Source organism: Procambarus clarkii, chromosome 25 (genome assembly GCF_040958095.1).
Source record: "Procambarus clarkii isolate CNS0578487 chromosome 25, FALCON_Pclarkii_2.0, whole genome shotgun sequence".
Taxonomy (NCBI): Eukaryota; Metazoa; Arthropoda; class Malacostraca; order Decapoda; family Cambaridae; genus Procambarus; species Procambarus clarkii.
Genome location: NC_091174.1, coordinates 12,463,853 through 12,491,214, shown reverse-complemented (window position 1 = coordinate 12,491,214; position 27,362 = coordinate 12,463,853). Strand labels below are relative to the sequence as shown.

Below are 27,362 nucleotides of genomic sequence, written 5' to 3'. Positions count from 1 at the left end.
AGTTGTATTAATGTTAAAATTAAGTATACAGTAGTTGGCTGTGCCAGTTACTTAATGAAGCTTTGTTATATTTGTTTTAACAGCTTATTCATAGTTATGTAGAATAATTTTTAAATTGTAAAGTATATGCAGAACCTGGTTACTTAAGTATAATGGTCTGAAAAATTGCAGTACAGAACTCAAGGGTATGGTCAATCCAATTGTAATTGCATGTATACAGTATATATAAATATATATACATATAATGTGTGTACATGTGTGTGTATACATGTATGTGTATACATGTATGTGTATATATGCATATATATAATGTATAGTTCCTATAGATTAAAGAGACAGTAGACGTAATCTGACAGAGCGTGTAATGGATAGTACGCTTCCCTTGCGAGTGAATGGACTTGGCAATGTTGTGTTTTTGGGAAAACATTGCAGTGAATAGCAAAATGTATTCAGGTATTGGGCCAAGACCTAAATCCCACCATAATAATAATACTGCAATAAAACAATCAATATATATATTATTAGTTATTATTATAATAATAATGGACTAGACGTGTGAAACCAAAATGTAGGTTGCCTTTACCAAGAGTGAAATATTAGCTAAACTTTTAGGTTTTGGTGTTAAACTTTGAAATAATTGCTTAGTGCTGTCATAGCATCATGTCATATGACAACATTTATAGGGAAGAGGAAAGAGGGGATACCAAAAGCAAGACTCATCCTGCAACTACACTTAACCACTCGTGTACTTCCCTACCCCTCGTGAATTCCCCATACCACCCGGGTTCACTGGCATGTAAATGAGATATTTTAATCGCCGGCAAATTCTCGTACACTTAAATAATTACACACATTAGAAAAGAGCAAAATACGGTACTCTAATTATGGTATACACTCTATTTGCTTCCAGTATTATATATGCAGCTTGCTGCATTTTTTATTTAGGCTTTGGAACAACATTAAAGTGCTTTAAATATGAGACAGCATTGTATCATAGGCACACCATACAATTATTCATGTCTTCATGATGTCTGGAGTTCTAAATTAAGAATTATTGGCTAGGACAATGGTGTTTTAAAGACAATTTTCTTTGGGAAGCCCCTTGCAGCTCCCTGAAACTGAGATGGCTTCCCAACTACTAGGTCACATCATCCTTGGAATTATGCTTGGCCATCAGGAGCCAGAACCTGAGCCGCCTCTCAGAGGTACATAGCAGGTGACACTGTCTTTCCCACTGACAAAGCATCCAGAAAGTCAGAGAACCAAACAGACCACTGCTGGGTTCAAAGAGACAGAAGCCTCAAAGCTGTCAAATGAACTACCCCAACAATGTGAAGATGAGCGAGTCTCAAAACATGCGTGAGTTCAATAACACTAACCCCCCAACTTGGAGGTTAGTGTTAATGAGTTAGTAGTGCTGGGGCTCAGTGTTTGATGCTCACTGGACTAATAAACATGTTCTATTGTTGATGCAGACAGTAATGGATGTCCACTGTAGGGCTCCTGGGTTGTCAGCATGCTATGGAGGATTCCACTTCTCAGCTGAGTGCTGGCCATCCTTGGACTTTGACCTAATACTATTTCTTATTTATTTTCATTTTGGTTTTCCTACACAAGCGTGTTTTTGTCTGACTTAGTGCTGTGTGGACCTGGATTGTGGTGCGCTTAGTTGCATGTATTCAGTGTTCCATTCTCGGTGTGCTCTAGTATTGCTCCTTTACTGACCAACTTCTCTACTCTGGTGTGTTCAGTAGCTTGCTGTGTTAGAGGCCAGACCACTAGGTTGGGGCCTCACCTTGGGTGAGTTAAGAATCTTGTTACCCCTCTGTCTAGGCCCCAGGTTGGGACTGAGCATTGGTTGCTTGGGGCTCGCTAGTGTTTTGCATCCTTGTCCACACAGGATGCAAAGGTCGGCTTTCACTGTTGCATTGCCCATGCTGTGTTGGCTTACTATATTACAGTATACAGTATCTGATGAGCATCCTCATAAACCTCACCTTGTTGGGGGTTACTTTGTGTTCTGCCTTACTTTGACAACTAGCTGGTGAGAGCCCCCAATCAGTCCACATGTCTGTTAGCGCTCTGGTTCTTTCTCAGCTTGCCAGATTCAGGTTCCTGGTGAACTGGGGGAAGTCTTGGTTGGTGAGATATGAGACTCGATCTGTGTTACTTTCACGTTTTCTTGCGTTTGCTTCGGCTGCAGCGCTGTTGCTTTCTGGTGATGAGGCAGCCCCGGGTGACTTTGAGGTTGCTGGAGTGCTTGTGCTGGAGTCTCAACTTTTACTCCAACTTTACTTTTATTTTCTGTTGGGCAGGGTGTGGGTTTGTAGACTGTTCTTGTTTCTACCGTTCTGCCCCTTTTCTAGCCGTTAGGTTTGGACCCTGATCAGCCTTTGATAGATGCTTCATTGCTGGCTTTCACTTTAGACTTTTTGGAGTGCAGTTCCTTAGCACCTTCCTCTGCCATTTCTTGGTATTTTTATCTACACGTCGGCTATGGGTTAGGGTTTCTTGACTAGTGTTTACCAAGCTACTAAAGGTTGTCGGTCAGTTCCTTTCTGTCGGGTGTATAGTATGGTGTGGGAGTTTGTGGCTTTGTGGCATGCTTTAAGGTGGATTCAGATATCTCCAGGCTCGGTGCTCTAGCTTCATTCTGACTGTTCCCCTGCAGCTTATTGTCTGAATCCAAGGGATCTCTATGGACCACAGCTCGTTGGAGCTAGATGCTGCGGTTAACTTGGCAGCTGGCTTTTTGAGGTTTGATATTATTTTCATGTTTCTTCCTTTGCCAGGTATTTATATATGCTTTCTGAGGGCAATCCTTATTCGTTTTCATATATTTTTTATCACTGCAAGCAAGTGGCAATTACCTAAGTGCTTTTGTAATCAAAATTACCATGTAGAGTTGTTCAATATATTATATTTTTGGGGAATTTTTAAATACAGTAGTTTACCAAAAAAGGCATTTTTAAATTCTTGGAGAAGCTACAAGTGGCCAGCTTCTTGAGGATGGGGGAGTTCCCCTAAACATAACATCAGATATATAGGTGGAATGTCTTGCATACTTAAGAATACCAGTCATGCCGTTGTGTACTAGTGTTGACTAACTATGGATATGGTTGTTGTTGCATCATGTTGTTTGTGTTAATTATGGCTGGTTAGTACAATGGTCAATGTTTTGTTTTTTGTATAGCATGGTTTTTTGTTGCATAAACTAAGAAAAAACTATTGTAAGTGAAAGCCCCTAGTAATCATTCTTTTGTCTGGGACATTATTTTTATCTAATCCATTCTGAGTGTAGAAATGCAATCTAAAATCTAAATTTTTAAATTTGCATTTATTAAATACTATTATAGTAAGACAACTACACTTTTCAGTTGTGCTTTTCAAAACTTAAAAATAAAGTTATTTGGAAGTGTCTACATTTTTTTTATAGGAATACATGGTATGAATAGCAGACCTAGGCTGTGTGTGTGTTCACAAGTTATAGTAATATAAATACTGTACAAGCAATATGCATAATCATGAAAAGCATTTTTCTGGTGACTATTTTTCTTTTTAATTTATACAGTATCTCTAAGCAGTAGAAGATGTACGTTCCCTTATATACTATGGGAAATTATTAAAAATGTGTTTTATTTAGTTTGTAAGAGGTACTAGTTTTAAAATGTTCACATAATGAAAAAGGATTCAAGTAACTCAATTTTATTAATTATGACCCTAATGCATACAATGGCATCATAAAAACAGATACTTTCCAAGAAATTTTGTGCATTTGCAAAATATTATACAATCAGAAACTCGCAGGGCTGTGTACCTGTTGGGCTCTATCCTAGTTGTGTGCATGCCTAACTATTTCTGACCCGAGTGCTTGGTGCTCTCTGGCCTGGATGGGTGGTTGTTTTTTTTTTAGGCAGGCTGGGTGCTTGGTTCTTTTCGGGCGAGCTGGGTGCTCTGCTCTTTCCGGGCAGGCTGGGCACTCTGCTCTTTCTGGACGGGCTGGGCGCTCTGCTCTTTCTGGACGGGCTGGGCACTCTGCTCTTTCTGGGCGGACTGGGCGCTCCGCTCTTTCTGGGCGGACTGGGCGCTCTGCTCTTTCTGGGCGGACTGGGTGCTCTGCTCTTTCTGGGCGGACTGGGCGCTCTGCTCTTTCTGGGCGGACTGGGCGCTCTGCTCTTTTCGGGTGGACTGGACGCTCTGCTCTTTCCAGGCAGGCTGGGCGCTCTGCTCTTTCCAGGCGGGCGGGGCGCTCTGCTCTTTCCGGGCGGGTGGGGCTCTTTCGGTACTGAGAATACTGAAAGGATTCAGTATCTGAAAGGATACCAAAATATCCCAGCAAAGGTGCCCATGCTTTTTTGCCACGATAGTCTGTTTACTGGAAGCCATTGAAGTAGATGTTAGCCCAGTGTACCTGCAGGAGTTTTAAATTTTTGTGGTGCAGTACTTTCAAACATCTCTGAGCATGTTGCTCTTGCTTGAGGATAATAAATGAGAACATCGCTGGTTGTGTTGGTCAGTTGAACAGTTAAAATTATTTCTCGATCAGCAGCCGAGTCTGAACTGTGTTAGTTGGTTGCTGGCTTTGTTGTTAGGCATTGGTTGTGGTGGTATAATCTGAACTGGGCATAACAAAATCTACTTAGGGACTCTACTTCACTCAAATAATGTAGGTTGTTTTAATCTAAACTTTTCATTTAAATTCAGTATTAGTACAATTGTGTTGGATAGATTAAAATATTATAGGTAGATATATTATGCAATGCATAAAGTACCCAGGAAGTGTTTGGAAAAGTCTTGAAGTGAAAGTTGTAAGTGATAAGTGGAAGATTTGAAAAAGTAAGTAGTAAATATCCAGGTGGATAGCATACAGAATAAGAGATGGACTTAGTGTTGATGTATACCCTCAGATTAGAGCAGTGTTTAAAATAGGAGTTGGGGAGGAAACACACATTGTAAACCAGTGAAAGAAAAGGGAGATGGCATTTGTAGTTGTAAGGTGGGTGTTGGTGGTTGGGGGGGGGGGGTAGGGGAGCCAAGAATATAAAATTAGACCAGATGAAGGAATTTAACTCACCAGCAGTGGAAAACAACTTGGAGTGACAAAAGTGTAGAGCCTGCAAGAATTCAAACTGTGGATGATGTGCAAAAGTAGTAGTAGTATGAATAGCTTATGTTTAGAAAAAAAAAAATGAAATATTAGAAGTGAATGAAAGCCATTTCTGAATAGAAGTACAGTATGTTAGGGACACTGGGCATCATCTTGTGAGTGTTTTTTCTTGGGGTCCAGAAAAGAATATTCCATTCTCCAAGAGTGAGTACCTTAAGAAAAATACTGTGAACACTTAAAGTGGGAACCAGCATGAAGAACAAATGAAAGTAGCATAGAAATTGGAGCTAGGAAAGCAAAATAAGTTCTAGTGTGACATTAAACAGCAGACAACACCCATCAGCTGCATGGCAAGAGGGCTTTGTGAGGGCTAATATCTTGTCAGGTTGAACTACAACCTGACAAGAAATTTACCGAGACCTTGCTTGCCTATAAAATGTAATTAGAGACTTCCGAGGAGACATAAATTGGTTATAAATACTATTGTGGGAAATCAAAATTCAGTGTAAGGTAAGTAGGAAGAATTAAGAGTGAAATTATATGACCAGCAGCTCTATCTATTTGTCTATATATATCTTTTGTGTACTTTGCACATGCTTCATCATAAAGATACAGGTTTGCCAGTGAAATGTTAGAAATTAATTGCGAATCAAGGAAGAAAAATGGTAAGATGATAAGGTTAGAGAGTGGATTTTCTGATTAATGAAACATACTGGTGGCATCTGGCAATGCCATCATATGGGCACCTGCATGATTCTGGAACCAAGACAAGTGTGCTTGATCCAAGCCTCAGGAGGGTGTTTACCTATTACCAACTACAAGGCAGTGAAATCTAGATCTTTATGCCTCACCTAGATGTTTATATCTGGCATGTTAATTACTTCTCTCAACATTAACATTTTCATCATGTTTTCTTTGTTAATGGGTAGAAATGGCTTCAACATTCTCTTCAGTGCATTCTGCTTGCCAACCATCTATGCAAGGAACAAGATGAAATCTCTTTGCATCTCTCACTCATTTGTGTGTACAACTTACCTTTGTCTGCTTGTCCTACCCCTTTCTAATTTAAATAGGCTTCCTTTATCAATTTTCTGTTCCCCATGAGGATCTTGTATGTAGTGAGCATATCCTTTTGTTTCTTATCTTCTCTAAGGTTGTGAGGGTGAGTTTCCTCAATCTGTCCTCATAGCTGGGGCCTCTCAATTCTGGTTGCAAACCTCTGAATTTTAAGTTTCTTTTTTGTGCTTCACAGGCTGTGGGCTCCTTGCTAGTGCTGCATACACAAATAATGTTCTCACATTGGCAGTGTGTATGATCTCGAAAACCTCCTTGCTTAGTTTCTGAAATGTTGTTCTTATGTTTGCTAGCTTCCCATATGCTGCTGATGTTATCCAATTTACATGAGCTCTTGGCATTAATGTTGGGATAATTTACTCCCAGGTCTTATTCTCTTATTTGTTTTAATTGTCTTCCACTTGGGATGTAGTTGAATTCTGGTATTGTCTTTACCCATTTTCATTACATTACTCTTATTTGGATTGGATTCCAACAGCCATTTATCAGCCCACTCTTGAAGTTTGTCGAGATTCTTTTTGCCTCACTCTACAGTTCTCATCAGTACTTGCTCTCCTCATTAACTTTGCATCATCTGCAAACATTGACATGTTTGAGCTCACTCCTTCTGCAAAGTTATTTACATAATGGGAAAAAGAGCAATGGTCCTTGGGACAGAGCCCTGTGGAACACCACTTTCCACTTCTTTCCCACCTGATGTATCGTCCTTGGCTATGATCCTTTGTTTCCTATCCATCAAGTACCTTACTCCCATGCCCACTCCAGTGCCTTTCTTGGTATCCCCACTGGTCTCGCCATCTTGTACATTGGTCTTGTCAGGAACTGTATCAAAAGCTTTTGGGCAGTCTAGGAAGATTGTCAAGTTTGTTTAGTATGACTTTCCTTCTGAAGCAGTGTTGTGCCGCTGGCTAACATAGGCTTAGAGTAGGATGTTTCTGCCACTTGTGTTGGAACATTATGACATTGTATTGGATGCCCTGAAAGATGAGCAAAATCCTTTCATAATATACACAGACTTCATGACAGCTTTCAACGAATGTGATTATGGTGTGATAAAAAATAATTATCAAAATTGGAAGATGAATTTTTAAATTTCTAACAAGCAGAACCCGAAGAATAATGGTCAACAAAGTAAAAATTGTATCCTCCTCTATTCAAACTTGTTTGCTAGTACTCATTCTCATATCTGACTTGGAAAAAGAAACAAACTATAGTACCATGTTATCTTTTGCAGACAGCACTAATATTTTTTTGAGTGGCATTTGTAGAGTTCAAGGCATTAAATAAAATTATCTATACCGTATCTTTCAGTGAGCCACAGTAAACTCCATAAAATGACTTAATGACAAGATCCAGCACCCCATGCATATAGTATAAACTAATAATAATTTGAAAGTCATGCAAAATTAAGTTGAACTACACAGTAGAACAAAAAAAAAGTGTTGAAAACCTAGGAGTTAATGTCAGAACACAATAAAATAATTTAAAGAAAAACTGGTTGGAAATCCAAAACCTTTCAAAAAAACAGATGCCAAACCAATGTTACTTGTTAAGACAGTAATACAATATAGGGTGAAAAGCAGTTGCACTTTAATCCTTAAACTGCACATAATATTATCTTAATGCATGCAGAAGAAACATTTTCTGAAAATTCTTTTTCTGTTGACATTGTTGAATAGCATCCATGAAGTACTGTACTAAAATTCTTATAAAGTCTCTACCAATGGTGGTTTAGCAGTAATGACCCAGGAAAGCTGTGTTTTCTTAGTAGTACTGAGGTGAAGTGCTGCACGGGAATAACTTGGTAAATATATTTTCATTGTGTCCTACTTTTTTTGTGCTCCCATGTTATGTTGATGTCAATAGTGGTATTCATTTTGTATAACTTTGGAAATATATGTAGGTATAGATTATGTGTGTAATTACCTAATTGTAGTTAGGTGAGCTACACATGTGGTGTCCATCATCATCATTCCAGCACCTAATGATTTAAAACTCATTTTCATAATGGTTTAAAATTAAGAGTTTTAGTTTTCACCTCTCAGGCCTCTTCCACCTCTCACTGAACTTGTTCCAACCATCACCATTGCAAAAGAAAACTTTTTAATATTTTTTAGCACCTTTGTTTCCTTAGCCTAAATCTGTGACCTCTTGTTCCTGAAGTTGCAAGTTTCAGGAATTCCTATCAATTTGGTCAATTCCTGTTATGTCTTATAGCTTTAATATACACTTTAACACCTCTAGCCTCTCTTCATAACTATTGTTTTTCAGTTCCAAAAGCTATTCTTTGCACCTTTTCCAGTTTATTGATGTGCTTTTTGAGATATGGGCACCTATCACCTATTACTATTATTGCTGCATATTTAAATTTTGGTCTTGCAAAAGTCATGACCAGTTTCTTTAGTTACATCATCCATGTAACTAAAAGTGATTCTTAAGTTTGAAAGAGATGCATATGCTCCTCTCACAATTTTAGAGGATCTTCTCTACTTCCAGTTTTGTAGACTGGAACTGTTTTCACTTTTTCCATATATCTGCTGTACACAAGGATGTCTAAAATATCAATTGGAGTGGAATGTTCAACTTGCACATTCTCACTACACCTCCATTAGATGGAGGTGAAACTCCATCTGGTCCAACTGCTTTATTTCTTCTTAACCCAAGTATTTTTGTTCAATTTGGCTTGAGATATCTTAGTGTATTCTATTGTGTTCTCTGGAATTGACATTGTATCTTGGTGTCTGGAAATTATAAGTAACCTTTTATTCATTCTACAGAGTTTCAAAGTGTCTATTCAAGTTTTCTGAACAAATGACTATGGTTCTTAAGCTTGATTTCATGATTTCTAACATGGGTGAAACAATTTTGCTTCAATGTTTATAAGAAAATGCAAGTAAATTAGCAATTCAGGATTGTGTATACTGTACTGAAACTGGACACTCACTCACTCACTGGACAGGATAATTCCATTGGGGTTTAATTAAAGTTTACCAAAACTAGAACAAGATAAAATATTTTTTAGTTTTTTGTCTTGTTAAAAATAATTATCTTGTATAACATTGATTTTTCTTGCCATCTGACACTACAGTCTATTTTGTTCATATTATGGGTAGCTCCTTTCAATTAGACTTTCGTGATTCTGGTCCTTACGTGAGAATATAAGAATTTTTTTCTGATTTATTTCATGCATTTTGTATTATATACTCATTAATTCTCTTTGCATAATAATATATGTTTATATATTTGTTCTTGTTATGTATATGGCATAAGGGTAGTTACAGACCCTATAGCCTAATCTGCCTTCCCTGACAATTTTTGTGTATCTAATTTTCCCTGTTGATCAAGTGAAGACTATCCTCATGAAACACTAATTGTAGTTTCTTATATGTTAAGAAAAGTCCAAATTTACTCATATTATTCATATTTTATATAAGACTGGTTAGTACTGGTTTGTAGCTAATTAATATGTAAAGATGTATTATTATTGGACAGTGGTCACAGAGCTAACTTCGAGACTTCTTTGTTTATGCAAAGCTCCAGAGGGTCTGGTGTGACAGAGTAAGTTATTCCTCATGTAGTCAAACATGAGCTGCATTTAGAGTGACGCTGGTGTGCTCTAACCCATTTCTTGGGTTGCCTTAGCTCATACTTGTACCACAGCCAGTATTACTCTGGCTTCTCTCACTACAATACCTGCCATTGAATTGCTGATCATCCTATTTCTCCTTAGTTCAAATTTTACTGATTGTGCCAACTTCTCTCTCCTAACTACATACAGTACTGTTATTTATATGCTTATTGTTTAATTACATTGGTGTTCTCAGCTTAAAACTGAACTTTAGTCATTTGTGCTTATCGATAAGAATGAGCTGTTCAGACCTAATTATTTACCAACTTTTGTGGTACAGTTATTTTTATTTGTTGAATTTGCACTTAGAAGTGACATATATGCACACAATTACATGGTAGCAGTATGCTATTATGTCTTGGATGTATATAATCCAATTATGGCTTGTAATTTGTTAATCTATTAAATGTAATAATGTGTAGTGACCATCTTTTATCAAGGCTATTTATTAATTTTGTGTCAAGTGACTGCTGATTGCTCCCTTATGCTAGTATGTTAGTGTTTTATCAAGTTGTTATAAATTCAAAGTAAAATTAATCATAATATGCCTAAATTGGTTATTCTAAAAATATCTTTGGAAGTATGTGACAAAGTTTGGCCATACAGAGAGCATTCCAAGATTCTTATGTAATGACTACATAAAAATACAAATACAGTGACACCTCGGCTTATGCTCCTATTCACAAACTTTTCAGGCTACGAGCCCAATTTCTTCGTAAAATCCAAATCGGGTTAAGAGCTTTGCCTCGGGAAAAGAAGTTTGTTGATACGAGTATGGCCGACCTAGCGCATGGTGGCATGGCGATCGCACCTCAGTTTACCAGTGCCTCCCGCAACCTTCAGGTTTGACAATCACACCTGAATTCTTTGTAAAGAATTACAGATTTTTTCGGATTTTTGGGAATTTGAACATAAAAGTTATTATATATCTCGCCCTGGGTCCCAAGAAAGCCAGTGGTAAGGTTCAATCCAAGAAAACACATGTGAAAATGACCATAGAGGAAAAACAAGAGATCATTCCTAAACATGAAAATGGTACATGGGTTGTTAAACTAGCTAGGCAGTACAACAAATCTAAGTCAATGATATGCACTGTACTTGCAAAGAAAAAGGACATTGAGTGCTAAAGTGGCAAAAGGCATATCAACAATTATGAAACAAAGAACACAAACTCTTGATGTTGAAAAGTTATTAATTTGGATACACAACAAAGTGTTAGCAGGTCATAGCGTTTGAGAGGCCATCATTTGTGAGAAAGCAAGGCAATTGCACGAAGACCTTTTAAAGAAAATCCCTGGAACGAGTGATGTAGTTCCGAAGAGTTTAGGCAAGCAGGGGATGGTTTGAGAAATTTAGAAAGAGAAGTGGTATTCATAGTGTTGTGAGGCATGGGGAGGCTGCCAGCTCAGACAAACCAGTGGCTGAAAGATTTATTGACGAATTTAAAGATTTGGAAGGGGACTCTCCTTCCAAACACTAACACCTCTCCTCCTCCTCCCCCCCCCCCTCTCCCCCACCTCCTTACCGTCTTCCATACAGCAACTAGTCATCAGTAAAGGTAAGTAATAACTTGTACATACTTTAGTACTGAAGATTTGGGTGAATTAGGTATAAAATTTACTTTGAAGTTAATTTTTTGGGGGAGTCTGAAATGGATTAATTCAATTTACATTATTTCTTATGGGGAAATTCACTTCAATTTATGAATATTTGGCTTACGAGCTGTCTCTGGGAACAGGTTAAATTTGTAAGCTGAGGTACCACTGTAGTTGAAACCAGAGTATATATTGGGAATCACTGTGAATGTCATTGAAAAATGCTTAAATCTATGCAGGTGGTCATTTCAAGTTTTGTCCTGTTGCATAAGAAATTGACTTCCTGCTTTCCTCACAATGTTGAATAGAGAATCCACTTGTTGTTAAGTACTTACAAATGCAGGTGGCTGGTGAATTCTCCCATGTTTGTGACTATTTAAAGCAAGTATCAATACTGTATTTAATTCTCATTTAAATATTAGAATGGTGTATGTAAAATTTATAGTGTTGGTGTTTGGAACACAGTGAAGAGTCAGAGGAGTCGGAGAGGTGTTTGGAAGGAGAGTCCCCTTCCATTATAACATCAGGCAGTGATGACTTTTCTGGGGTACTCTCTCTTTCTACGTTTTGCGGGCATATCACTAGGACCTGGTTGTGGTTCACTGCTTGTTTGTCTCACTAAAAACATGTTTATTGACACTCGTTTTTTCCTAAGTTTTAACACTTGTATGTAGTGAGACTTCACAGTGTCATTAAAAAGGTTAATGCAAAGGCCTGTTAGAGCTTTAGCTAGGTGATACTCTTCAGCAAAACTTTGCAGTTCTTCCTACTGCACACATTTTCTTAATTAATGAGGAAGGGACATAAACAACCCGAATACCATTTTCATGTTTACAAATGATCTCTTATTTTTCCTCTCGTCATCCTCACACCTATTTTCTTAGGTTGAACTTTACCACTGACTTGGGACCCATGGTGTGATATATAATAAGAACTTTTATGTTCAAAAACCTCCAAAAGTACAAAAACAATGAAATTCTTTATAAAGAATTGAAGTGCGGTCATCAATGGGCAGGTAGGGGAAATACACTGGTAAGCAATCACCCCACGCTCCAGCACCACGTGCTTGTTTGACCCAAACACTTAAGACGTCATATTCCTAGGAAATCGTCATACACCAATTCAATTTTTACGGTGAATTTGATGTCGTATACCCAAAAAAATCGTACTCTAGGGCAGAACTTTATGCTATTCTCTATGCTCTACGTCTCTTGCTTTCTCATTATCATTCCTCCTTTTTGGTTGTAGTTGACTCTCGTAGTGCCCTCATGGCTCTAGGGTCCTTTAATCCTGTCCATCCGGTGGTCATCGAGATTCAACATTGGCTGTTTCTTATTTCTAGTAAATTTAAATCGGTAGAGTTTTGCTGGGTTCCCAGCCATATTGGTGTTTCTTTCAATGAGCGTGCGGATGCTGCCGCTAAGGAAGCTATCCGTTTTTGTCCCATCTCCCGCAAAGGTATTCCTTATTCCGACTTTTATCCTGTTATTCATTCCTCCATCCTTGCCTGTTGGCAGGGTTATTGGTCCTCTGTGGTTAGTAACAAGCTGCGTACTCTCAAACGTAGTGTGTCCCCATGGCCTTCCTCCTACCACCGTAACTGGCGGTGGGAAACTGCTTTGGCAGCTGCGGGTTGGCCATACTCGCTTAACCCGCGGTCACTTAATGGAGCGCCGCCCTGATCCTTATTGTCCGAATTGCATTGTCCCTCTTACAGTTGTGCATATCCTTGTTGAATGTCCTGACTTCCAGGACGAGCGTGTGTCTTGCATTCCGACCGTCCCTCGCGGTCACTTGTCCCTCGATAGAATTCTAGGTGAATCGGATACTTTTGATATCGTTCGCCTTATGCGTTTCTGTTCTCGTATTGGCATTCTTTGTGATATTTAGCGTCCTCTGATTATTCAGCATTTTGATGGTGCTACATAGCCTTCCCGGTTTGGTGCCTTCTTTTGATAATTACCTTACCTTGCTTAATTCAAAAGTTCCTTGAAAAAGTTTTTTTAACCTTTAAAGATGAATGAAATAACTGAAGGAGTTTCCATCTGAGGCTATATTCTGAAAATGTTACCAATTGTAACAAATGTGTGTGTAATAGCAAAGTGTAGTTACTGGATGGGAACTATGCTCTTGGTATCCCAGCTTCTCTACTATGGCCAAAATTTGGATCATATTGTTTCAGACCCGATGTGGATTTACATAAAATATAGATATCTGCATGTTTCCTTTGTTTAGCTCTTTAGCACCAATTTTGTTTAATTTTCCCGTAGAAAGTATTACATTATGCATAGACATATGTGAGTAATGATTTTGCGTGCCAATAAATATTACTGAATTTGCGTGCCAATAAATATTACTGAATTTGCATGCCTATAAATAATATTGAATTTTAGTGCCTATTAATATTACTGAATTTGCGTGCTTATAAATATGATGATAAAAAATACGGAGTTAATTAATATATCTACTGTTTGTAAGTCAGACTGGTCTTGATAAGAAGCAGCAGAATTGTTATAATACTGTCATGTTGTCTGTTGAACTTCTGCAATCACTTTACTGGTCTTGAAGTCCTCAGTGCCCGTGTTTAATGCCATTCTCGCAGAGAGACTAATTGTTTACCAACAACCGGGGCCAGATTACAGAGCTATGTACCTTACCTTGTGTTGGTTCTGAGGATCAACGTTCCTTGTAGCCTGTTCTCTGACCAGGCATCATTCAAACCCTCAAGGGCCTCTCTCTTTTCCACCATTGCTCTCAATTTTATTCACAAACTATATGATCTGCTTCCTTTAATGTCAGAAACAACACTATTATTAGTGGCATACTCCTGGCAGCCATTCCCCTTTCCCAACCATGTCATTTTTCCAATGACCTGTTACCCTTGTCTGATGTATCCATACTGTTATTGCTACATGGCACGGCTCCATCTCGCAAGTAATGACATATCCCAAGAAAGGCTAGTGAAGTTGTATTCACACAGGGGGTGTTTTTGTCTGAGGCATCCAGACCTCAGAGTAGATTTTGGTGCCTCGTTAAAAATGTCAAACGTATTTTTAAATTTTTAGTACGATACAAGCTTAGTTATGCGTTGGTAAAATATAAATAAATTATTTTGAATAATATTTACAAATATGCAAGATTTACAAAAGAAAAAGTATAATGTTGGAAATTACTGTGTGATGATCTGATGATTCATATTTTACTGTGCTTACACGCTGGAATCTAAAAAAAAAAAAAAAAAAAAAAAAAAAAAAATGAAAGGGAAATCCTCTGAACGGATTTGTCCGTTGATTAGAGGGAGCTATTGCAGAGAGGTTCAGATTTAGGAGGGCGCTCTATAATTTTTCATGATAATTCTAATTTTTCAAAACTCTCATTTAAAATTTTCCTTTCGTCGACAACTTGGTTTACATCTTGACTAGTTTTGGTACATCTAACAGTTGGGTTCATTCTCGACTCACAATCGTGGATTCTGAAATCCCGGGCAGGACAGAAATGACTGGGTGCTTTTACTATCACCCATGTTCATCTAGCAGTAACTAGGTACCCAGGACTTAGCTCATTGTTAGAAGACATCCTGGGGGAAAGGGGGTCAAAAGTTTAACCTTGGGGAAGACCTTGATCTAAGTCTAACATGTAGTGTATATACACTGGCTGCCTGTCCTCTAACAAAATTAATTATTATTAAAGTTACAATAACTGAAGTTTTAGTTCTTGGAGCCATTTAATACACTATTGTCATTGTACATTGTCCCTGTTAAGTCTATGAACTCCTTCTGTACATCTTCCCTAGCCAGTATGTTTGAAAGTCTGTTGTGGTCTGTGTGTTGATGCCATAAAAGCCTGTTCCTTTAGGTACATTATTTTACTTATGTGATTTGGAATACAGTATCAGTAGTTTCCAAATAATGCTGCTCTTGTGTTGGAATATTATATTATATATGGTTCACCTTAGACTGGGACAGGATTATGTTAGGTTTATTGAGGTACCCCTAGACTACAGACCTATTGCAGGATGCAGTGCACAAGTTATCCAACTCAAGGATATCTATTTACTGATAGGTAAAGAGAGGTGTCGGGAGAAATGAAATATTGCTCAAACACTTAGGTCCTACTGCAGGAATAACACCTAGAACCATTCGGGTGTGTGTTGTGACTGCACCTACCACTCTGCCATGTGTTAGTATTAATGTCATGCTTTGCATGATTAGCAGCCTTATAAAAATTAGCAGTGTTATACCATGCACTGGTATCAATACAATATAATACTGTATATAACCAACATATATTTTAATGTAGTGTGTATATATTACTAATACAGTACAGTTATAATAATAAATAAACCTTAAAATATTTAGGAGAATTATGTTAAACAGTACATCAAATTAAAGTTGCTGATATAAAACCAGTTTGGACTACGATAAACAATATTAACTTACCCATTTGTGTACTGCCTCATATATAAAATTGGTTGTATATACAATATACAGTGGCACCTTGACTTACGATTGCCCCGACTAACGATACATTTGAGTTATGATGTAAATTTGGTCGGAAAATGCGACTCGACTTACGATAGTGTCGTCGACTAAAAATATTCCTTGATACACGTTCGGGTCAACCGAGCACGTGGTTCCTGGTCGTACTGCCTCAGTTTACTACAGCCGCACGCTTAGTGATGATCACGCTTGTAAAAAATTCCATTATTTTGGTTATTTTTGTTGTTTGAACATAAAACTAATTATATATCACGCCATGGGTCCCAAGAAACTCGGTGGTAAGGTTCAATCCAAGAAAACACACGTGAGGATGACCACAGAGGAAAAAACAAGAGATCATTTGTAAACATTAAAATGGTATGAGGGTTGTTGATGTTGAGGATGTCCCTTCCTCATTTATTAAGAAGTACTCACCCAAATCAAGCTGTAGTAGGCCGTTGCCTTAACCTTTTCAATGACACTGTGATGCATCATTACAGACAAACGTTAAAACGAAGGTAAAAACAAATCTCCATGGACAAGTTCTTAGTGAGACAAACAAGCAGTGAACCACAACCAGGTCCTAGTGGTATGCAGGCAAAACGTAGGAGAGAGAGTACCTCAGAGAAGTCATCACTGCCTGATGTTTAGAAAAAAATAAAAATAATAATTTGAAAAAATTTGAAAAAAGAAAATGTCTAAAAGGTTCGTTCAGTGAAAGTCAGGTCGGTTGCTTCATTTTCTATAACAAATAAAAAATAAAAAAATATAAAATTAAAAAAGAAAAAAATTGAAAAAAGAAAAGAAAATAAACTGTCTAAAAGGTTTGCTCAGTGGATGTCAGGTAGGCTACTCCATTTTCTACACAAAAAAAAAGAAAAAAAAATAGAAAAGAATAACAATCACTGCCTGATGTTACAATGGAAGGAGACTCCCCTTCCAAACACTAACACCTCACCACCACCTTCCTCCCCTCATCAGTCTTCCATATGCCAACAAGTCATCAATAAAGGTAAGCAATAACTTGTGCATACTTTAGTACTAAAGATTTGGGTGAATCAGGTATAAAATTTACTTTGAAGTTAATTTTTTGGGGGAGTGTGGAACGGATTGATTCAATTCTCATTATTTCTTATGGGAAAATTCGTTTCAACTTACGATACGTCTCTGGGAATGGATTACCATCGTAAGTTGAGGTCCCACTGTATATAGATAAAATACTCTGTATAAATCATTCACTCTTCCTAGAATATATTGTACATTGTATATTTATACTATACAGTACTCTGATTCCAATATTATTGTCATCTAGCTTTGTACTAAGTGCCAAGGGGGCAATCAGCACCATATCAACTTCATAAATTTTTGCAATAATTACTTTCTATGGTAACTTCCATAGTATATAACTAGCCAGTGTAAAAAAAATGATAGAATGTGCATTTCTGGCATATCCAATAAAAGTGGTCATCTCTGATGTAGTATTACCCAACTGCACTCCAAATCCATATCAAGGCAACCAAAATAGTTAAAGGTGACCCCAGAGAGAGAGAGAGAGTGCTATCATTTGTCTTCTATTGTAGGAATTAACTGCTTTTCACTTTGTCCTAAAATTTTTATCTTGGTACTGAATTTCCTTTTGAACCTATTATTGTTGTATTACATAGATCAGGCATGTTAAACTGAGGGTCTCCCGAAGGCCATATGGGTCATGTTTGTCATCATAAGGGCCACACACGACAACTAATTGAAGTCGTTTAGTAAAAATTTTTGCGGAATATTTTTTTAATTTTATTATATTTTATACCAAATTACAGTACCGTATCCTTTTTGCGGGCTGCAGGTGTGCTTGCCAAAGGCTGCATGTTTGACATGCCTAACATAGATAAGCTTTCTCTGCAATGTATTAGACTCAATGTAGCATTTTAATATAATGGCTGAAAAGAAGGCCTATACTACATGTATAAAGAGGAAATATAGTACCTGCTGTATAGATGGAAACTCGTTAGCAGTAAATATCATAATTGTATAGTATAGAGGTTAGAATTTGATGTAGCATATAGAAGTGATAGAGAGAATACCAAGCTTGTAAGCGAATGTAACAAAGCTGAGAGATAAATAGCAATTATGGATGAATGAAAAGTGGTTTTCAATAAACGGATAAGGAATTAGAGGTTAATAGTAAAATTAGTGTCGATTGTAATGAAATGTTTTCTGGGTGGCTCCTTAATAACTTTCTTCTGGTTAAGGCACTGGCATTCCTGGGACTCATCAGATATGTCTGATTTTTTGTGACTATCTCTTCTCACCTTGATCAAACACTATTTAAACCAACTTGCCCTTTGTAGTGGAGTTGCAAGATCAATCCACTACTAAAACAGGATAAGAATAAAGATGCCACAAAATGCACACATCCTTTGTTTGATAAATGTCTTTCAGACCACAGAGCTACTAAATTGCCTCCAGATAGTGGCCCAAGCTTCTCATGGCTGCAATGATTTGACCACCTCACAGAAGTAGTTTGACAAAAGTGGGTTTGGTGAACCACTGAGATGCAACCTTGAAAGTAGCATTTAATTTCACTAACGACACTATTTCTGGACTGGTCCTTCAGTGGCTCAACTTGGCTTCCAAGAATACACTCAGATGTGGGTGTGGCTTGAAAACCCAGTACCCCGACATCTGGTGGCATGAGCAAATCCTCTTAACATACTTGAACCTATCTCTCATTACCTAGAGCAGCTGTAGTTGCTTTAAATACTAACCAGAGTACCACCAGATACCTAGTGGTGCTCAAGAAGCCCAGGCTCAATGTGATGGCGTTACTAGGGGGAAAAAAGCACATATCCAGGAAGGTGCATGGCATGTGTTTCCTGAAAAAAGTCGAGGTTGAATTGCAGTAATTGGTTATTTGTAGAGAAAACTACATGGCCACATGGTCTGTTAAAAGGAAGGCAGGTCAGGTAAAAGATCTAGCCTTAATGTGGGCAAGCCAAAACACAGACCCCCAATCTTCCAAGCAAAGTGTTGCAATGGGAGTATGCCAGCTCTAAATGGAGCAGTACCCCTACATAAAATGGAAGGATACAGGCATTGTGATGAACCTCTATGAACAAGGAATATTTGAAGTGTGCCAGAGCCCACCATGCAAGCTGACCGCCAAATATGGCAGCAAAAACCGAGGGATAGGAAGCTCCTGTATGAACACCTTGCAGATATATTAGGGAAGAGGAACTATGGTATACAATCAAAGAAGCAAATGTCAAATTCAATTAAACATGAAGCCACGATAAAACCAACAGAAGCCATCTGTCACACAGCAAGGTACCTTGGCAAGAAAACATATTTAGAAAGACCAGCCTGTAACTAGACTAGAAAGATCGATACCTCTGCACTCATTGGCTAAGACAAAGGGAAATAACTTCCACAAGCAGAGTAAACACTCGCCACGTTCTAAGAAGCCTATACCCCCATTGTGGACAGGAATGGAATAGCAAAGAGTAAATGCAGGGCTTCCTCTGAACTGCTGGAACAGCTATAGCAATCCCAGGCAAAGTTAATGAGAGTAACAACTGAAGAGGACTGTAGTGTTTGTAAATTTTGTAGTGTTTGAAAATTTATCAAGACCTTGACAAATCAAGAGTGGGCAGATAAATGGCTGTTGGAATTCAGTCTAAATAAGTGCAAAGTAATGAAATGGGTAAGGAAGAGTGGAGACATATTAAACCAACCTATAAGAGAAGGCAGTTACAAGCAACAATTGGAGAAAAAATGACCTAGGAATGGATGTAATCCCAAGATTAACACCAGAAGCTCAAGTGAACAGGATAACACCAACAGCATATAGGAAGTTAGCAAACATAAGAACTCGTTTAAGAATCTAAACAAGGAAGGCCTGGTCGAGGACCGGGCCGCGGGGACACTAAAAAGCCCCGAAATCATCTCAAGATCTCAAGGAGGAGGCTTTGAAGTCTATATACACTGCCTGCATGGGAGCATTACTAGAGTATGCAGCACCTGGCAATATACATGGAAAATACTGGAGGGCCAGGTCCCTAATTTGCAAAGTAAAATAACATACTGAGTGAATGATATGGAAGGAAATGCTGAAGAGAGCCAGTAGAGAGTTGAGGTGCCATAGACACAATTAGAGCACTGTTTGAATATCAGAGGTCCATAGTTGCTCAGTATCTTCCCAATAAATATAAGAAATATTGCTAGAACAAAATTGGAAGTCTTCAGAAAAAAGCTGGATAGTTTTCTACAAGAAGTGCTGAACCAACCAGGCTGTAGTGGATATGTGGACCTGCAGGCCACTCCAAGCAACAGCATGTTGGATCAAGCTCTCACAAGTAAAGCTTAGCCCTAGGTTGGGCTTGGGGATTAGAACCCCATCCAAGAACAATCCAGGTAAAACCACACCTTGTGAAGCATAAACTGAAACTTGAGAAAGTTCAGAGATTTGCAACTAAATTAGTACCAGAATTAAGAAGACTCGGCTATGAGGTCAGGTGAGACAACTCGGCCTCACACCCTTAAAGGAGAGGGGAAACAAAATGGATGTGATAACTATATCCAAAATTTAGAGGGGGAATAGAAAAAGTAGATAAAGGAAGCCTATTTATATTCAAATGAGGTAGGAAAAAGGGATGTCGATAGAAGCTGGACATGCAGTGAAGTAGAAGAGATGCAAGAGAGTTCTTGTTCCCTGTACAGGTGGTTGACAAGTGGAATGCATCACAGAAAAAAGTTGAAGCCAATTCCACCCACAACTCTAAACAAAATTATTATGAAAATGTTGATCTAGAGAGGTGTAATAAGCCCGTTAGGTATAAGTGGCTAGGAGGCTGGGCATAAAAAGCTAGACCTCACTTTCCATCGTCACTCCCCTCAACAGGCTTCTCTTTTACAACAAAGTTCTAAAATGTTACCCAAAGCAGGGCTAAACTGTAGAGCAGTCCACCCTAAGGAGGAACTTGAAAATCTTGGAAGTAGTTTAACTCAGATGGTTAATGGTCTCCACTAGTGGCAAAATGCATGGGAGCCTTTAAACAAAAACTACACACATAAGATGTAATCAGCATACATGCTTATGAAATATAAGCACCATGAAACCTAAATGTATGGATGCAACTCTCAAAGGAAGCTACTTACATACATACTGTATACTATAATATTTTTGTTCACATTTCCGTGTGTGTTGCAATAGTTGGGTAACAAGCAAGTGTGTGAAGTGGCCACCTCACTGGTGATGATTCATTCTTCCATCTGCTGGTGATGGGAAGTGTTGGATAGTGAATCATTTGCTTATTACACATTTTTTCATAGTTCTGTGTTTTGCAAATATTTCTCAGGGGGTGGTTGAGCTTTGCACCTTTCCTTATTTTTGAGTGGAATTGCCTTGGTGGTGGGTTAATCTTTGTTCCCCAATTGTTCCCTGTCCTTGTGAGGGGGGGGGGGGCATTAAGTCCTATTTGAAATAGTGCTTGCTCTCGGTGGGCAGAGATAGTCACAGGCTCCTTTCTTATTGCATGATCCTGGGGTTCCAATGCTTTAAGCAGTGGGAAGCCACTGAGGGGGCACCAGCCCAGAAATGGTATACTCTACTTGTCTGAGAAGCAATACACCATATGGGTATATACATGAAAGGAAATAAGTAAACTATGACTACTAGAGTTTTTTTGAGTAGACTTCTTTATATAATTGCTGTATCATGGCATTTATGCAATACATTTTGAAATACAAAATATATCGTGTATAATGCTTTATTATATTTATCATATATATTGATATACAGTATATATTATATATAATATACAGCTTGTATATACAAATAAAGTATATACAGTATTTATACATTATACAGGCATCCCTCATTATACAGTAACACTTTTTATATTGAAGAGGTTTTTACTCTATGGTAAGTTTGAAATTAGGAAACAAGTCATGGCTTGCTACATCAGTCTGCCATATATTATGCATGTAAATATATACCATGTGAGCCACTAAACATGATTACTTGTATACAGGTATTGTAAATATTGTTTTTGAATAAGTGAATAACTCAGTTTTGAGTATACAGTAATAACTGAAGATATAATATGGCAGACGAATATTTTAATCATTCATAAGGGTCGAGTGGGGTGATATGAATGGTGTATAGTACAGCAAGTATTCCCAGTGGGCACCGGTAGTTGAGTGTAACCGATGTTACATAGCAAACATCATGTAATGTCAGTCTACCAGTGGGACTTAATGGGTTCTAGTTCTGTGTAAAAATCTTTGAACATTCAGTGATCATTTAATTAAACATCATTTCCTTGTTATCAATAGTGTAATTAAAAGATGTATGAACCAATACAGTAAATGGATATAAATATATAAAGTACTGTATTGTAAGATTTGTTGTGTAAATGCACAGCAGCAAGTTGTTTACTGTACCAAATGGTGGTGCACCATTTGGTACAATAAATCATATTCCCTCCTTCTGAACATGAAACCCCCATTTAAAACCAATTTAGGTGGAAAAATTAGTTTTGATGTACAGTGTCTGTTGGATGGACAACTTTTTGGGAAAAACATTCTTTACATGTTCTGATACAATACCTATGAGAGGAATGCCTGTATAACTATAGTATTACAGTAAGCTGCTTACATTAGCTTATGTGTGTGTATATAATATATACATATATATATACACACACAGTATATATATATATATATATATATATATATATATAATTAATGCTATTTTATGGTGGCTTCTTAATGTTGACAATGAGTAATTACATTGTAATGCAGTACAGAAGTAGGATGGAGTTGCACAGTTGTTTATTTTTATGTTGAATTGGGAATGAATGCAAATACTGTTATAGGTAACAATATAGAGGCAGCATATATATATAGATATACAGTAGGAAGTATATTTATTTGTTCAAACTGTAATAAGGAAATATGGCAGGAGGGTATATGAAGTCAGAGAAAGCATTTTATATTAGCATAATACAAATATTCTTCAAAGTGCCAAATTAGTTCACCATTTATAACTTAAGAAAAGTACTCAGATATTAACAAAACTTCTTGGTAAACAGCTTACTGGAGTCAATAGCATTCATGCTGGTTACTAAACCTGTTTTTTTTTTTTTTAATTAACATTAGATTACTGACAGTAGCATAATGAAAGTTCAGTTCAATATTTTAATCAAATTTATACTGGTATGATAACTTCATTTATAAGATATTTGTGTTAAAATACGTTTAATATGCAATACACACTTATAACTTAATAGCTTTTGTTAACACTGTTGTTGCACTTATATTAGTCATTTTTAAGTAATGACGCATGCGTGTTTTATTTAGTGTTTTGTTCTTTATTTTCCACAATGTTTTATTCTCGTATACACTCTTTGTTTCATGAATGCAGGGCATCTCAAAAGTTTGTATTATATATTTTGTAATTTTGTAATCTTTAATAATTCACTAATGATATTAGCACATTATAACCACTTCATCATTGAGCACCAGTTCGTAGAAGTTGCAAGTCCTTGCTTGTATACTGAAATTCTGGCTCTTGATACAGTATTTTAATTGAACCTTTGTTGATTTTAACTAATAAAACTGAAAAGATACAGTACTTACCTATTACCACTGCCTAGCTTACTTTCACCCATATGATGGTTTCCTATTAAACATTTTGGGATACATTGATACATACAAGATTTTCATGGTTACAAAGAAATTTGTTGTTTAACATTGCAGTATATTGTTTTGTTATTACTTTTGGCTTTTTAATTTATTTGTTCTGAAATGTGTGACTCATTAGCAAGTTGAAACTGCAATGAAAGTGAATCTTTTATTAACATTTTGGAATAATAACCATATTTTGAGAAAATATACTGTGTATTCTTAATTGTAGTAAAGGTGTTTATTAAGAATGCAGTGAAGTTTATATTTGTTTGTGCATAGTTAGAGGGTTTTCCTGTAATCATAACTATCACTTCACTACAGACTTGCTTTGGAGTTGCCTATTGTCATATCCTTATATTGTACAGTATTAGTATGAAATTAAAAGTGTAATTTTTTTTGTCTCATACCCATAGATGTTTTTGGCTTTATACGTAATAAGTATTTGTAGAAATAGTCAAAATCTTACCAAATTATGCTAATCGGTTGGATTATTGCAATACGCATGACTTTCATTCTCCGTTCTTTTTGGTAATGTGATTGTGAAGTAACACCAAAGCTCTGGAATGTGGATTGCATAGTATGTTGATATTGTCCTGAAATTTGTTAGTCATAGCAGATTATTGCACAGTATTACTTTATTTTATCACTTACCATGTATTTATTTAATAAAGATAGTTTGCAGTTTTATATATATATATATGCAGGACATGTATGTTCTGATTATAGAATTTTTGGTAGTTATTATCTAGTAAATAATTTGACACATTCAAAGAAATGAATGCACTGTGTTTTATATGTTCATACTTCTGCATTTAATATTAGTTGTTAAAAAATAATTTGCAAATCTTGACACAGTACTGTATTTTAATTATAATGCCAAATATGTTCTTGTATTTTTGTTCAGATTCATATAAAAGTGATATACATGTGAATTCTTTGAATGTGAAATATTATATACAATTTTTTTTTATTAAATTATCATTTAAGAAATAGCAACGATAAAATATGCAGTAAAGAAAATTGAGGAAAATCAACATTTTTCAAGCATAATACAGTATATTTAAATACTGTACATTTAGTTTAATATGATTTCTTTATAGAAATTACTAATCAGTCTTTCTTACCCTTGCACACTATTAGTGCCCAGCAGTCAAGTGAGAATCCTAGCAAGTCAGGTCGTAAACTGGGGAATCAAGTAATACGCAAGGGATTCATGTCAATATCTAATCTTGGCTTCATGAAGGGTGGCTCACGGGATTATTGGTTTGTCCTAACATCTGAATCACTTTCATGGTACAAGGTGAGTCTAAATTTCAGTAAGAGTTGTGTAGGGAAGGAAGTGCAAAGTTGTTTGAATATGAGTTAGGAAGAGATAATGGAGTAGACAGAGGTGCTGAAACAGGTTAAAGGTAATGCTGATAAGGTTAATAATTTGTTGAGCATAATTTTAAAGGTGCTAATTTTCATTCCTGGTATCATTAGATAGATTTATACAATTAGTGTCATGCATTACTAATATACGATTAAATTACTGAACGTAAATTAACATGATACGTACCGGGTAGATGTTATTATATTAAAATGTTAAGTATGCTTTAGTATGTACTAGTATATATAATAAATGAGCAGCGAGGTGAATATTTAGAAGTCTGTCCGATCACATGTTTGTGCTATTCAAGATAAGGTTAGGTGATGGAAAGGTGGCAATTCCTTACTATAATCCAAGAAGTAAATGCATAACAGTTAATGGTAAAATGAGAGAGAACTGGTATTCACCCCTCCCCCCACCCCATCTCCACTTGCTGCCCCCCTCCCCCATCTCCACTTGCTGCCCCCACCCCCATCTCCACTTGCTGCCCCCCTCCCCCATCTCCACTTGCTGCCCCCCTCCCCCATCTCCACTTGCTGCCCCCCTCCCCCATCTCCACTTGCTGCCCCCCCCCCATCTCCACTTGCTTCCCCCCCCCCCAATCTCCACTTGCTGCCCCCCCCCCAATCTCCATTTGCTGCCCTCCCCAATCTCCACTTGCTGCCCTCCCCAATCTCCACTTGCTGCCCTCCCCAATCTCCACTTGCTCCCCCCCCCAATCTCCACTTGCTGCCCCCCCCCCCCAATCTCCACTTGCTGCACCCCCCCCCAATCTCCACTCGCATCCCTCCCCCGTCATCCCCACTCGCCGCCCTCCCCTGTCATCTCCACTCGCCGCCCAGTTGAATGTCAATCTGTCATACTTTACACACACACACACACACACACACATTTATTGTGTTTTTTATATAAATTATGTTTTCATATGCATGTATGGAATTTTGAAGGAGTCTCTTATGATGTCTTTTTACCTTCTGAATAGTACTCGGTTCTCTCTCGCCTGTTTCTTCACATTCAAATCTAATTCAAATTGTTGTTCATCTTATCATATATTTAATATTTTGGCTGTGCCTGTACAGTATTGGTAATTGTAAATTTGGCGAATGTGTAATTAAAATTTACATCTTTATAGGATGAGGAAGAGAGAGATAAGAAATACATGTTGATGCTTGATGGATTAAAGATCAAAGACATAGAGCAAGGCTTCATGTCGCGTCGCCACGTCTTTGCACTGTACAATCCGGATCAGAAAAATGTATACAAGGTAAGAAAATACTCTAGGAATTAGGTATGCATTGGACATAAAAAAAAGCTGTTCATCAGTTAATCCCTGCCCTGCACACCTGTAAAAATGTACCATCTCTGTTACACACACACACAATTTATCTGAAAATTGTTTTCTTTTGAGATTGTTAATTGTCATCCAGGAAGTAGAAAAATGCAAGTACAAAGTTTACCTCCTGTGGTTTAGCTGTAATGGCCTGGAGAAGTCGAGTTTTCAGTAGAAATGAGGTGAGGTGCCATACGGGAATATCTTTGTCTATTTATTTTCTTTGTTAATCACTTTTAGTTTTCCATGCTAAGAGGTTGTATTAATGTCAAAGGTAGTGTTCATTATATGTAACTTTGAAAATGTGTGTGTATAGATATACTGTACATGTATAAATATATATACATCTTGTACTTATTTATACTAATATACATATATGAAAGCCTAAATAAGCTTAAATTTTTATAATTGCACATAACATGCACTTTGCCTGTAAGTATATATGTACACAGTAATTACTCTTTACTGCTGTTAAAAATTAAATGGCTGCTAGTACCCTAGTACTGTACACAGGAGCTTGACAGCTGAATGGACAGCACTTCGGATTCGTAGTCCTGAGGTTCCGGGTTCGATCCACGGTGGAGGCAGGAAAAAAATTGGGCAGAGTTTCCTTCACCCTGATGCCCCTGTTACCTAGCAGTAAATAGGTACCTAGGGGTTAGACAGCTGCTACAGGCTTCTTCCTGGTGATGTGTAACAAAAGAGGCCTGGTCGAGGACTGGGCCGCGGGAACGCTAAGCCCCGAAATCATCTCGAGATAACCTCCAGATAGTACGGTCGCCCTGCATGTTCAAACACTGGATGGTGATGTGCCAGACATGATCCTCATCATTTTACCAAGGCCCTGAAAGGTTGACTGGAGAGTCGAGCACTCCGCAGCTGTCCTTGGCCCTAGCAGATCAGCATTGGCCCTGGCCAACCATGCTGCAGTGGCTCTGGCCAGGTGGGCTGCAGTGTCCCCTGACCTAGCTGCAATGATGTCCAACCAAGCTGTGCTGTGTGTTTAGTTGCTTTGGCATTCCTTCTTGTCTGGGTCAACCCAGGTTGACTTTTTTTCCAGGGCATGATGTAGCTATGTTGCTGTTTAAAGTCTATGTG

General features: G+C 37.6%; 1 protein-coding gene across 7 annotated transcripts in view; it reads left to right on the top strand.

The window, feature by feature from the left end:
- The window catches only part of shi (dynamin-1 shibire), a 157,729-nt gene that overhangs the window by 67,841 nt on the left and 62,526 nt on the right, over positions 1-27,362 (top strand). For 3 of the 7 annotated variants that reach the window (XM_069331312.1, XM_069331311.1, XM_069331313.1), the window contains exons 9-11: positions 9,674-9,739; positions 24,706-24,865; positions 26,067-26,198. In XM_069331312.1, coding sequence (XP_069187413.1) covers positions 9,674-9,739; positions 24,706-24,865; positions 26,067-26,198 — 358 coding nt within the window. The remainder of the gene's footprint in view (positions 1-9,673; positions 9,740-24,705; positions 24,866-26,066; positions 26,199-27,362) is intronic. The other 4 variants (XM_069331314.1, XM_045739709.2, XM_069331315.1 and 1 more) reach the window with 2 other exon arrangements.